We start from the raw sequence: 12643 nt of genomic DNA on the forward strand, positions 1-12643 counted from the left end.
GGTGCATCCACCCACCTTCACTTTAAGTAAGGCAACTTGGGTACCAGTAACATTTTGGCTGAGGCAGAAGGGATCTCAGCACAGGGCAGCACAGTGTACTTGGGTGCGCAGTCAAGCCTGTGTTATTTTCTGTGAACACAGGACAGTCACCAGCTTGAAGTTAGATTGATAAGTCTATTCCATACTGAAGGCGTAAATGAGCAGTATGAACATTTGCTATGTCAAAATCTTTTCTGCAGTTGATTCCTAATGTATGAGGATAGTTTATGCTTCTTACACAGGGCAGATATAATTATAAGCAAGCCAAAATATCTGAAGAATTCATGTGTAAAATATTTTAATGAGTAGAGAAAGTTATTTATTCTTCCTTATCAAACTTAAAATAAAAGCAATAAAAGTTAAACATTTTAGCAGTCCAAAACAATACTTTTTATCCAATCATTTGCCAGGCCTGTGAATCCAAATAAAACCTTTCTCAAGGTACTTTAACAGATTTTTCCATTTCCTAACTGGGATTGACCAAACCTTAATTTGCAAAGTTGTGATATTTTCTTAATAAATATTTTCTACTTTTGAATTTGGCAACCAAATAAGATTTATCTAATTTCTGTAATTTCTGAGAATTTCATTCTGTTATTGGTATTCACCCTTCCTTGGGGGGAAAAAGAATATACATGCACTGAACTATAACCCATTATACAGCTTATTCAAGCTGTTACTTATATAACATACTGCAAAGTATCTGAAAACAAAATGATGTATTTCAGCAAATTGTCTATTTATCAGACATTTCTATTAACTGCAAATGTGTAGTGAGAAGGTACAGTAGTGGTTTAATATATCATAAAGACAGACAATGTATGAAAGTACATGTTAATCTACATTTTTAGGAATTACAAATAAAACAACTATGTGCACACTTTAAAATGCAGTGAACTTCTCTTCTAGTTGCATTGACAATACCAGTTCCTTACACAGTCAAATCTGGTTGAAAGCTCTATTCCCAGGGTAATAAACATAACACCACAGGTACAACATTGACAATAGAGGTTAAGGCTCTGTTCTGACGATTGTTTATTCCTCTGTGCATACCTCCCTTCCATTCTCCTCTTATCCCAGTCCTTTCCCCCCAACACACCCGATTGTTTTTATACAGAATAAAAAGCTCATTGCCTCCAGAGTATTCAGGAAGAAAAATTTAAGATAAAAGAATTTAATCCAAATGTAATGAAACGTGTAAAGAAATGTTGATTCATAGTAATAGCAATACCTGGCACTTATCATATATTTTTTTTTTTAATTTGGGTATGTCAGAAGAAACCAGCATTCACATCCTGCGATGCTAAACACTCCACAACAGGTAGCACACAGAGGATAGATTCCAGACTGAAAATCATACAGTCTGATCAGCTCTCAGCAGTCCTTGTGAATTTGAGGAAGAACAATCATCTCTATATTTAAGATATAGAAGGTGAGGCACAGAAAATGTAAATGCCTTTCTCAGAGACACACAATGAACCAGTGGTAGACTTTGGGTCTGTTGACTCCCCAGCCACTGATTTATATCTTGGCCCATTCTGTCCTCTTAAACAATGTAGAGAAGATCTGAGATACACAACATGGGCCTAGTATCATAAGGGAATCAGTGTCAAATGCACATAGCCTGATTCTGCACTACCTTTTGGCATCTATAGTCATGTTTACTTTGTAAAGAGGGCCTAAAATGCCCTCAAATCAAAGTTGATTTGGTGTCAATTACTAATACATGCACTTTAATAGAGAATCAGGCTCGCAGCAATCACTCTGTGGCACGCTGAGACTAGAATTAACTAACTGATTTAATTGCTAATGAATTAAGGCTGATTCCTTATATTAAGGCCTCTGTATCATTCCATGATAGCGTAACTGTGCCTCAGTGCAAGAAAGACTCAGGCTATAGAAAAACTTAATCTTTCAGTTGTCTTCAAAGTCAATAATTTTAGTGGCCCTAAATGTATAAAGTAACTGGAACCAAACAAACTGTCTCTACACTATGGAATATTAAATAAATTATTGTAAAAGAACCTAAAAGTTACTCGAGGGAAAACCAATTATATGTTTGCTGAAAACAAAAATTAGATTAGATAGATAGACTTGTTGACTGGACTTGAAAATGGAGAACTGTACATGATAACACACCTTTATATGAAGAAAACTGTCTTGATATTCAGTGCTTATGAGTATGCCCAGATAAACTGTAGATGCTTATCAACTCTGAAGATCGAGTTATCTTTTATACTACTACAATAAAATAGAAATAGATTTATTTGGTATTTATGTGCTAGACCTAGTTTGCACAAAGCTAGTATGTGTTATATTCAGAGGAGTAGGAAGATGACCTCAAGCTCAGTAAAATGCTACATGTTCACAGATTTCTCCTATTACTGTTGTTATTAAAAGCTGTTAGGGGTAGCTTTCTTAGGATAGGGGTTCTCTAACTTTGCTCTCTGTACCCAAACATTATTTTAGAAATTCTTTCCTCTTCAAATGCTCTATTCATAACAGTTTTAGTTTCAAAGCTTCCTATTTTAGACAACAGTTTATCATTTGCTGGCTAAGAATAAAACAGTCCTTGCTCTATTCAAATTTAAGGCCTGGGTCCCCATGGGTTGCAGCACTTTTTAACTTATTTTTACTTCTAGTTAGAAGTAAATTCATTTTTTAAAGCTAATATGGAATTTGTTTGTGTAAATTAACCTAATTCCTTAGGCATCAGTGTGACTATGATAATTACCCAGCTGAGAATCTGGTCACCGAAATGTAAGTCCAGTGGTTGGGAAATCTGTTTTGTATATAAGCCAAATAACAGCTGGATCATATGTGATGTTATGTTTAGTTTCATTGGCAATTCAGAAAATATTTAATAACAAATTCCATTGTTTCTATTCCCCATTTTTGTATACAAATAAATAATCTTTTCTAAAACATTTTTTTTCTTTAGTAAGGCTTGTATTCATTGTCATATCAAAAGTGTTTGCTATTGGAGCAATCTTTCAGTTTGCTTTCTTTAGAGTTATCTTTATTATCAAATTCTACAGCATTCTAAACTTTAATAGTCATTAGCAACCCTGCACTTGAGTAAAGAATCACATTAAAAAAGTATAAGTTATAATATTTTCTTGTCCAAAGCTAAGGCAGGATGAACAAAAACAATGAGGTCATCTGATCCTCACCTATCAAGCCTTGAATTTTAAACAGTATTCAAAATACAAAGCCCAAGCGAGGATGTTGTCACGATGATTATTGCGCTTTCTCAGTGTCTTGCCATAGCATTAGTTTTCCCTTTAGCAATATATAATTTCTTTTTCTGAAGACCACATAAAGTTATCGAAATCTGTAAAGAAAAAAAGCACTTTAAGTTTTATGAATTATGACCTAGACAGAAGGATACAAAACCAAATTACTGTTCTATGATTCAGCTATATCATGATCTAATACTGTTTCAAAACCATTATTCTGTTATTTAGGTTGGCATCATCTTCTGAACACCCCATGGGCTCTTTGGCATGCAACAAATTCAGCAGATGCACTGTCTTCTGGGCTTTATGGCTTCTTCTGACGAATGTACAACATTTGGAACAAAGCCACTCTTGACACCTTCCCATCCATCTTGTATTGAGATTTCTCCATTTTTTACAAGTTCATAGATGTCTCGTGTAAGAATTGTAAAGGACTCTTCAACATTTGTAGCATCTTTTGCTGAAGTTTCTATATATTTCATACCACAGTCAGATGACAGCTTTTCAGCTTCTTCTCTTGTAACCTCACGCTGTGACACTAAGTCACATTTGTGCCCTACTAATAGGAACACAATTTGAAAGGGCTGCACGTGCATTTTTGCTTCTTCTAGCCAGTCTTTCACATGTTCAAAAGATCGTCGATTTGTGAGGTCGAACACTAGTAAGCCACCCACAGAATTGCGATAATAAGAGCGTGTTATTGATCTGTGAAGGGGAAAAAAAAGAAAAAGGAAAATTAAAATGCATTTTCATTTTATTCACAAATAGATTACTTTTCCATATGGCAATGTGGTTTTATCTTTTATATATTTTATTAAATAACTTTGCTTTTTCAAAGCTAATTAGATTTAATTAATTTATCTATTAGACACAAAAATATTGGGTTTTTTCTTACATTTGAAAGTCACTTTCTAAACATTTCTGAACCCAATACCTCTAGGGCAAATTTTGAATGCTGAATTATTTTGCAAAGTGATCTTTATTAGCAATCCGTGGAAGGTGTTCACAGAATAAAAGATATATACTTTTGGTGTTAGTTTCAGTTTCATACAAACATGCACTTTGTTTTGTTCTAATCAATTATTTCAAACTGAAATATGTATGCAGATGTCAAGAAACCTGGAGCCCAAACTTGCCAATGTAGAGGTATATACTTTTGTATTCCTTCCAGAACCATTCTTTGAAAGGTTTGTATAGATAATCATAGCTCTTTGTGCTTGAAGAAGTCAACATATAGAAAAAGGAAACTCCCTGAACAAAACTGTCCAAAAATAACTGATCTGGGCAAACACATTTATTCCAGCATTGGCGAGGCACATGTCTGTCTCCAGCATCTCTGTCACATAGAGGCTCAAAATCTATAAATTTATAATTTTTTGGCATGAGGACTAGCAACAACTATTTTCTACTTTTGAGCCCTCTAAGTTCCAGAATATTCACTGGAAGGAATTTTGGAAGTAGGAAAATCTTCCTCTGGTTGAAAATATTTTTAATGTGCTCTAGAATAAGAAAAAATGTCAGAATAGAAAGAGAGAGAGAGAAAGATAAAAGAACTAATTATTGTAAGTCTCTAATCATGAGCAATAGGGGAGCATGGAGAAGGTGAAAAGAGACATTTTGAAAGAAGTGACAGCCTACCAAGGAGTGGATGTGAAAACTTGTTACCAGCATAAATGTACAGCTAGTGTATATGTAAGTATTGTCCAACTGAAATGAGATGCACAATCTCCATTAAAAGTCATTATTTGAAATCATAACTCATCCAAGAATTAATTCCACTTTATCTCATGATTATGAAGAGGATGCAGCCTCAAAACTTCTGGAAGCAGGATGAACTGTACACAGTAACATATCTTTCCATAACAGTAGCTCCCTCCAACTTTCAGTTCATTGTATTTCATATGTTTTTTTATAACAATTTGAACATGGAGGTATAATTAGCAGCAGTAGTCATATTACAGATAGGTAAGTGCACAACTAGATAAGACTCAGGTTTCTTCGCATATAAATTCATTTAGCCACAGCAAACAGTATTTGAAATGGTTTTATGTAGATAACAGGGAGAGACTGTTTGCCCTAATGTTTAGAAAGATATTTTCTACCTTCCCTGCAATAGAGTCCATGCAGTGTCTCTCTGAATGCGAAGACAACAGGATCTTGCCTTCAGATTATTTCAAATAGCCTGGATATGAAAAATGATACACAGTTTTGCAAAACTGTTTAAGACCATACATGAGGGGTATCACATTTTGTGAAGTATTAAAGGAAGTTGCCATAAGGATTTGTTTCTGCTTTTCTTAACCATTTTTTTTTACCTGTACAGAGTCTGCAAACACAAATGAGTACATTAAAATAATTCAGGTAGTTCTAGAAAGAGCAATGCTTTCCATGAAGAAATTTTTCTTAATATCCAATTTAAACCTCCATTGGCATAAGAGCATTTCCCCTTGTCCTATCACTTATTACCTGGGAGAAGAGACCAACCCCCACCTGGCTACAACCTCCTTTCAGGTAGTTGCAGAGAGCAGTAAGGTCACCCCTGAGCCTCCTTTTCTCCAGGATAAACACCCCCAGCTCCCCCAGCCACTCCTCATAGGACTTGTGCTCCAGACCCTTCCCCAGCTCCATTGCCTTTCTCTGGACACACTTCAGCACCTCAATGTCCTCCTTGTAGTGAGAGGCCCAAAACTGAACACAGAATTTGAGGTGCAGCCTCACCAGTGCTGAGTACAGGGGAATGATCACTGCCCTGGTCCTGCTGGCCACACTATTGCTGATACAAGCCAGGATGCCATTGGCCTTCTTGGCCACCTGGGCACACTGCTGGCTCATGGTCAGACACGATTGACCAGCACCCCCAGAACCTTTTCTGCTGGGTCAATTTCCAGCCTCTCTTCCCCCAACCTGTAGCGCTGCATGGGGTTGTTGTGACCCAAGGGCAGGACCTGGCACTTGGCCTTATTGAACCTCATACAGTTGGCCTCGGCCCATTGATTTAGACTGTCCAGATCCCTTTGGATGATGTTTGCTAAAAATATGGTCTACAAATATTTGAATAGTTTTACTGTTCAGGTGACACATCACTTGCAGTTATATTTTTATAAGTATTCCTGACAAATAAGACAAAATTTTGAAACAGAAAGTTTAGGCCATCAACTGGGAAAAACATCTGGGCATATGAATGCGGTAGGTTGTTCAACAGCATCTGAAACATCTTAAAGATGCAAAATGTTTGACCTAAATATGACAATCAGAGTAGATTAAGTATTAGTATCATTTTTAGTAGACAGCTTACAGTTATTTGGAAAATGAACTGTGTGAAGTAGATGTACTCACTTATGCCCTGTATCACACTCAGAAAGAATGAAAGAGCACTGACTGATGGTCTGGCAGGTCTCTCTGGTTTTATTGGTTTTTGTGGGTTTTTTTTAGTTTTTTTTTTTTTGTGTGTTTGTTGTTGTTGTTGCTTTTTCTTTCTAAAACTAATTGCAAGGGCAATTTTTGTCTCTTAGTAATATTAGCAGTAAAGACATTAGGACTATCAAGTGCCTTCAACAAGTCTTAGTCAAAACTATAACACCAACATCTAAGTTGTGCTACACTCAGCTGCAGATCTAACCATGGTGCCTGAACAAGTTCCCTGGGGGTCTGAGTGCTCTGCCTCTGCACAGGGTTGTGAGCAACTTAGTGGGGACAACCCGCTTTCCTTCGGAAAGCTCAGGTCTTCGGTGAAAACAAACTGTTGCTCCAGGCAAGTGCCCAGAAGGGTTTTACTTGGGAGGGCTTCCCAAAAGCATGCAGGCACTGTCAGATGGATTCAAGCTCCTCACAAAATGCAGATGAAGTTTCTCTTAGCACAGTGGAGGAACCTATCTTTCACACAGATGCCTCATGTGCTATTTCACAAGACACAGGCCAGTGTTCACAGAGCCCACAGTACAGAGGCTCAGAAGATATACAGCTTTACAGATTATACAGGCCTATGTCTTTGTTTTGGTGATGAGAATGCATGATGGCCAACGAAAAATGAGAAGGGTTGACAGTAAAAGGCTCTTCATGCAACTTGTAGGTCTCCTTGGGAAAAATGTTATGAATGCAGAGTTTATCTATAATACACGGAAGACTGAATAAGTCCTGAACAAGAGACTGAGTGAGCTTTAGTAAACAGACAAAGAGCATCAACCTTTGGAAGTCCCTCAAGTTGAAAGTAGAGGAAAGCAGAGTACTCAGGAGAATTCAAAGACTCTCTCAGAGACAAGATATCTGAGTATGGACCATAGACAAAATCAGACGGGCCTTTCTTAAGTTCTTTCATAACAGAGAATCTACTTAGGTGATTATACATACTTTGGTAATGCTGCAAGATCAGACTCTAAAAGCAAAATTAAGTTTTTAACTCCCTTATTTTTGTCACTTTTTGAACAGAAAGAAAAAAAACCCCTTGGGTGACATGTCAGGTTTGATGTAGTCTCACTTATTCATAAGGGATGTTTAAATTTCCATTTCTCAAATTATCTCTATGCAGATCTTAAATTCTTGTTGAAATTATGGTTTCTTGTGTAAACTTTGGTTCAGCTCATTAATGTCATTAAACATGAATGATTCTATGCTGGCAAATGTTGGAATTTGCAAGAAGGAAAAGAAGAATGACCCTGGAAATTACAGGACTGTCAGTCTCAATTCAGTGCCTGGTAAAATGATAGAGAAGATTCTTCTGGGAGTTACTGAAGGACAATGCAGTCATCAGGAAAGTCCTGCTGGTCAAACCTAATTTCCTTTTACAACAAGGTAACCCACCCAGTTGATCAAGGGAAGCCAAGTTGATATAATCTTTTTGGATTTCAGTAAAGCTTTCCATACTGTCTCTCCCAGTATCCTTCTGGACAGAATGTCCAGCACACAGCTGGATAAACATGTCATGTGATGAGTGAGCAACTGGCTCATGGGACAGGCACAAAGGGTAATAGTGAATAGGCTGACACCAGGCTGGTGATCTGTCACCAGTGGGGTTGCACAGGGCTCCATCTTAGGGCCAGTGCTCTTCAACATCTTCACAAGCAACTTGGACATAGGACTTGAAGGTACACTGAGTAAATTTGCTGATGATACTAAATTAGGAAGAGCTGTTGACTCCCTTGAAGGCAGGGAGGCCCTGAGGAGAGATCTCAACAAATTAGAGGACTGGGCAATCACCAACTGTATGAAGTTTAACAAGGGCAAGTGTCGGATTCTGCACCTGGGATGGGCAACCCTGGATGTTCGTACAGACTGGGGAATGAAATGTTGTAAAGCAGTGCCAGGGAAAGGGACCTGGGGGTCCTGGTCGAGGGCAAGTTGAATATGAGTGAGCAGTGCCCTGGCAGCCAGGAGGGCCAACCATGTCCAGGGGGGCATCAGGCAAAGCATCGCCAGCCGGTTGAGCGAGGGGATTGTCCTGCTCTGCTCTGCAGTGGTGCAGCCTCACCTTGAATACTGTGTGCAGTTTGGGGTGCTATAACACAAGAAGGATATAAAACTATTAGAGGAGGGCTATGAAGATGGTGAAGGGTCTTGAGGAGAAGCCATACAAGCAGTGGCTGAGGTCACTTGGTTTGTTCATCCTGGAGAAGGGGAGACTAAGGGTAGACCTCATCTACAGCTTCCTCATGAGGGGAATTGAAGGGGCAGGTGCTGATCTCTTTACTCTGGTGATCAGTGACAGAAACTGAGGGAATGGCATAAAGCTGAGTCAGGGGAGGTTTAGGTTAGATATTAGGAAAAGGTTCTTCATCCAGAGGGTGGTTGGGCACTGGAACAGGCTCCCAGGGAAGTGGTCATGGCACCAAGCCTGACAGAGTTCAAGAAGAATTTGGACAATGCTCACATTGTGTGATTCTTAGAGATGTCCTGTGCAGGGCCAGATGTTGGACTCAATGATCGTTGTGGGTCACTCCCAATTCAGGATATTCTATGATTCTTTGTATTAATTACATCAGACTATGGCTTTAGGGAGACTTTAAATCAGTCACAGTGTTTGTTTTTCATTATGATCTTACTGATCTTTACCAGACGAACCAAACTTTCACTGAAATCTTTATCTAATTTTGAGAGTTATTTTTATACTATGACTAAAGACTACATTGTAATGATATTAATTTTGAAAATACATATTGCTTACTGAAAAAGAATAAGGATAGTGTTTTATTTTCAAGACATGTGTTAGAAGCAGAATGTATCTAATAGTATGGTCTAGTGAAAAGTGGGTTAATATAATGGAAGCATTTCCACAGTACGTTGCCCCTACTGAAATGAACTCTCAGTTTTAGCACCACTACCAAGCACTTTATAGCACTGGAGGTTTCATCTTTTAAATGTATTGTTGGATTTAAATACAGGACAAGTAAACAAACAAACAAAAATCACATCAAAGTACATGATGTAAAACACAGCCAAACCAACATATTGCTCCAAATGACTAATCTGAAGATAGAAAGAAATTGAGGGTGTACCCCTCATTTATGTTAGTCTGCATTACAGACTGGAGCTTATACTCGTTCTAGCAAGGTGTTAAAGTTACTGATTATGTTGTTGGTGTCTGTGTGGCACCTCACACAATGGGAGATTCTGCTTAGCGATGCCTTACTGATGTCAAAGTAAATATAGTCAGTAACTGCCCTATCCGAGCTCCAAATAAGTGAACAGTCTATCACCAATGTTTGCAGTGGAAGTGGTGAGAATTGCTTTATTTGAGAACTAATGCAAACAGTGCATATATAAGATGATTTCTAAAACAATGCATGAAATCCAGTTCAAATACAGAAGCATCAATGAACTAGAGACATGTAAGAATTTTTCTAAATTCCTCCAAAAAAGTACATGACCTCTTTCAAGAGAGTGTGACAGCAGGTGTGTCACGTCTTACTTTTCCCCTGGGAATGTCCCTTATGCCTGGGACCAAAATATGGGGGTTATTATGCAGCCAGTAGTTTTCTGTGCACATGCAGGGAACTCCCCTGGTAGCTTTAAAGACAGGTTTTACCTCCTCTAAAGCTCCAGTGCAAGTGAGCCAGAGTAGAATAGGGAATCAAAACTGCAAACTGATTGGTGTTCCCCAGAAGTAGATAACTTCTTGGAATAATTTGTTTTTCCCCAACATAATCTTTGCTTGTGATCTGTAGTGTTCTCCATTATCAGAGAACAGAATGTGCAACATTTTAACCTGTGGTGTATAACTTCGTAAAATATTTAGAATTTCTTTGAGTAAATGTAAAACAGACTATACAATAAATGCTGTCATATTTGGTGCACCAACTGACAAGAAACTCCTAGCACAAAATCAAACACAAATATTTACAACTACTTTCTTCAGTTTGTATTTACGGGTGTTAGAAAAAACACAGAGGTATACTAATGGTAAATTTAAAAGCAACTGACTGCATGACTCATCAATGCACATTCCCTGAGCATTCCAGGGTTAAAGGATGGCCATTATTTGATTTTAAATGTATGCAAAATTCTCTGCATTTGCATTTCTTTCAGTTGAGTGTCTTGTCATTGTCCATCCTGGCTATTTGTCAGCAAATTCAAAATAAAGAGATTGTACATCCTTAGTCACTTATTTACAAGTACTTTACAATCTGTCTGGAAAGCACAAAGAGAGTGAAAAATGCTAAGAGCTTGCTATTATTCCTGCTAATTTCTTTGCTAACCCCTCAGCAGCCTGCCTGCATGAATATATATGAAGTTCTGAATCATGTAAGCCCAGGAAAGTTGTTTGTTGTTTCACTGTAATGCTTGTTATGGAAAAAAAAGAAGTTGGTAAGACAGTGCAATCCCACCTCTTCAGCTGGGTGTGGGAATCTGCACAACTGTTGCGATGGAAGACAGGGAACATAAGAATTGATTCCGGCCAGCAAAGAGGCCCATTTCAACCTTCCTGCTAGCATCCTAGTAACAACAAGTGTGTGGGTTAGGTACACGTAGATGGGCTATGCATTGTCCCCCACCACGAGTTCGTATCTGTTGAACCTGAAGTCCAAATTAAAATCCATACACAACTTGCCTGAAGCTGCAAGCATTACAGATACAACAGAGGCACAAGAGCGAGTGAGTGACAGTATCAGTTCGTAAATTGGGGAATGACTGTGATTCTTTTTGGGGCAGGAAAAGAGGGTACTTTTGCTACTTGTTTGTGACAGAGGGGAGAGAGGATTTAATACTCAGCGCAGCATTTGAGCTACTTTAGCTACAGTATAAATGGTAGAGGTACTAGTAAGGCTCTTGACAACCAGCAGTGCAGAGCAGATGCAGAAAGCAGATAAAACACTACTAAGGAACTGTAGCTGGCTGCCCCATAGCTTCCACACTGCCATGGCTGCACGGGTGCTCACGGTGTTGCTGTGCTGGAAGGAGGAAGAGCTGGGAGGTGGCCTGGTCTCTCCAGATTGCATGTGAAGGAGAGTTAATGGCAGAGGGAAATACTGCAGGGGAGAATGAGTTCGGAGGTGATGACAAAGTAAGAAATGCGGAGTTAAGCAGGGGCCTCTTGCTGCAAAGAAGGAAAAAAACGTGGAGGAGGGATTGCTACATTAGGTCCAGGACTTCAGGGGAAAGATGAGTGAGGGAAGAAGAAACAGGAGGAGGCCACTTGTTACCCACTAGTGTGAGCTGGGAGGGGAAGGGCAGCTGTTCCCTGATGTGTGTGAAGGGAAAGGGTAGGGAAGGAAGAAGCTCCTGGGAAGGAACTGGTGGGCAGTAGGGCAAGTGGGATGGTGGACCACGGGGCTGGGACCACTGGCAGGGGTGGAGGACTGTTTGGGGCACAGCAACCAGATTGGTGCAGGGAGATGTGTTCGGGGACAAGGCAAAGTCCTTGGGGCAGGAGATGGGTCGGACGATGAAGGAGGGAATCAGGGTACGTTCGGGGGCCGGCAGGTTTGGGGAGCAGGTGGGAGGGGGCCGGGTCCTGTACCTGAACCGCTCCTGCCCCGCCGTGTCCCAGAGCTGCAGCTTGACCCTCTTGCCGGGCTCGATCTCCACCAGCCGGGAGAAGAAGTCCACCCCCACGGTGGGGTCGGAGTGCAGCGGCCCCGGGAAGCGGCCCTCGGTGAAGCGGTGCAGGAGGCAGGACTTGCCCACGGTGGAGTCGCCCAGCACGATCAGCCGGAACTGGTAGATCCAGATCGCCGCGTCCATGGCGGCCCCGGCCTGGCCCGGCTCCGCCTTGGGGCTCTTCCTGGGGCTCCTGCGCGGCCGGTGCCTGCACCGCGCCCCGATCGCCCCCACGCCCGGCATCGGCGCGGCGGGCTGGCGGCGGCGGAGAGTGCGCGGGGCCCGGGGCGCGGCTCCCGCGGGGGCAGGACGGGGCCCCCGCGCCCGGCGCGGCG

At 40.4% G+C, this 12643-nt stretch overlaps 1 protein-coding gene across 1 annotated transcript; it reads right to left on the reverse strand.

Annotated features, from left to right (window-relative positions):
• Positions 1 to 813: 813 nt before the first annotated feature.
• RAB39A (RAB39A, member RAS oncogene family) lies at positions 814 to 12551 on the reverse strand. The gene is made up of 2 exons (XM_027677285.1): positions 12229 to 12551; positions 814 to 3983 (listed from the first exon to the last, which is right to left on the reverse strand). The coding sequence occupies exons 1-2, from the start codon at positions 12549 to 12551 to the stop codon at positions 3557 to 3559; spliced, it is 750 nt and encodes a 249-aa protein (XP_027533086.1). The 3' UTR covers positions 814 to 3556.
• Between the last annotated feature and the right edge of the window lie 92 nt (positions 12552 to 12643).

Source organism: Neopelma chrysocephalum, unplaced genomic scaffold, assembly GCF_003984885.1.
Source record: "Neopelma chrysocephalum unplaced genomic scaffold, ASM398488v2 Primary Assembly neopelma1_43, whole genome shotgun sequence".
Taxonomy (NCBI): Eukaryota; Metazoa; Chordata; class Aves; order Passeriformes; family Pipridae; genus Neopelma; species Neopelma chrysocephalum.

Excerpts from the sequence above, each read along its gene's own strand:
- RAB39A (XM_027677285.1), bottom strand. The coding sequence starts at position 12,551 with ATGCCGGGCGTGGGGGCGATCGGGGCGCGGTGCAGGCACCGGCCGCGC. Across the intron at positions 3,984-12,228 it reads GCGGGGCAGGAGCGGTTCAG|ATCAATAACACGCTCTTATT; the intron begins GTACAGGACCCG and ends TCCCCTTCACAG.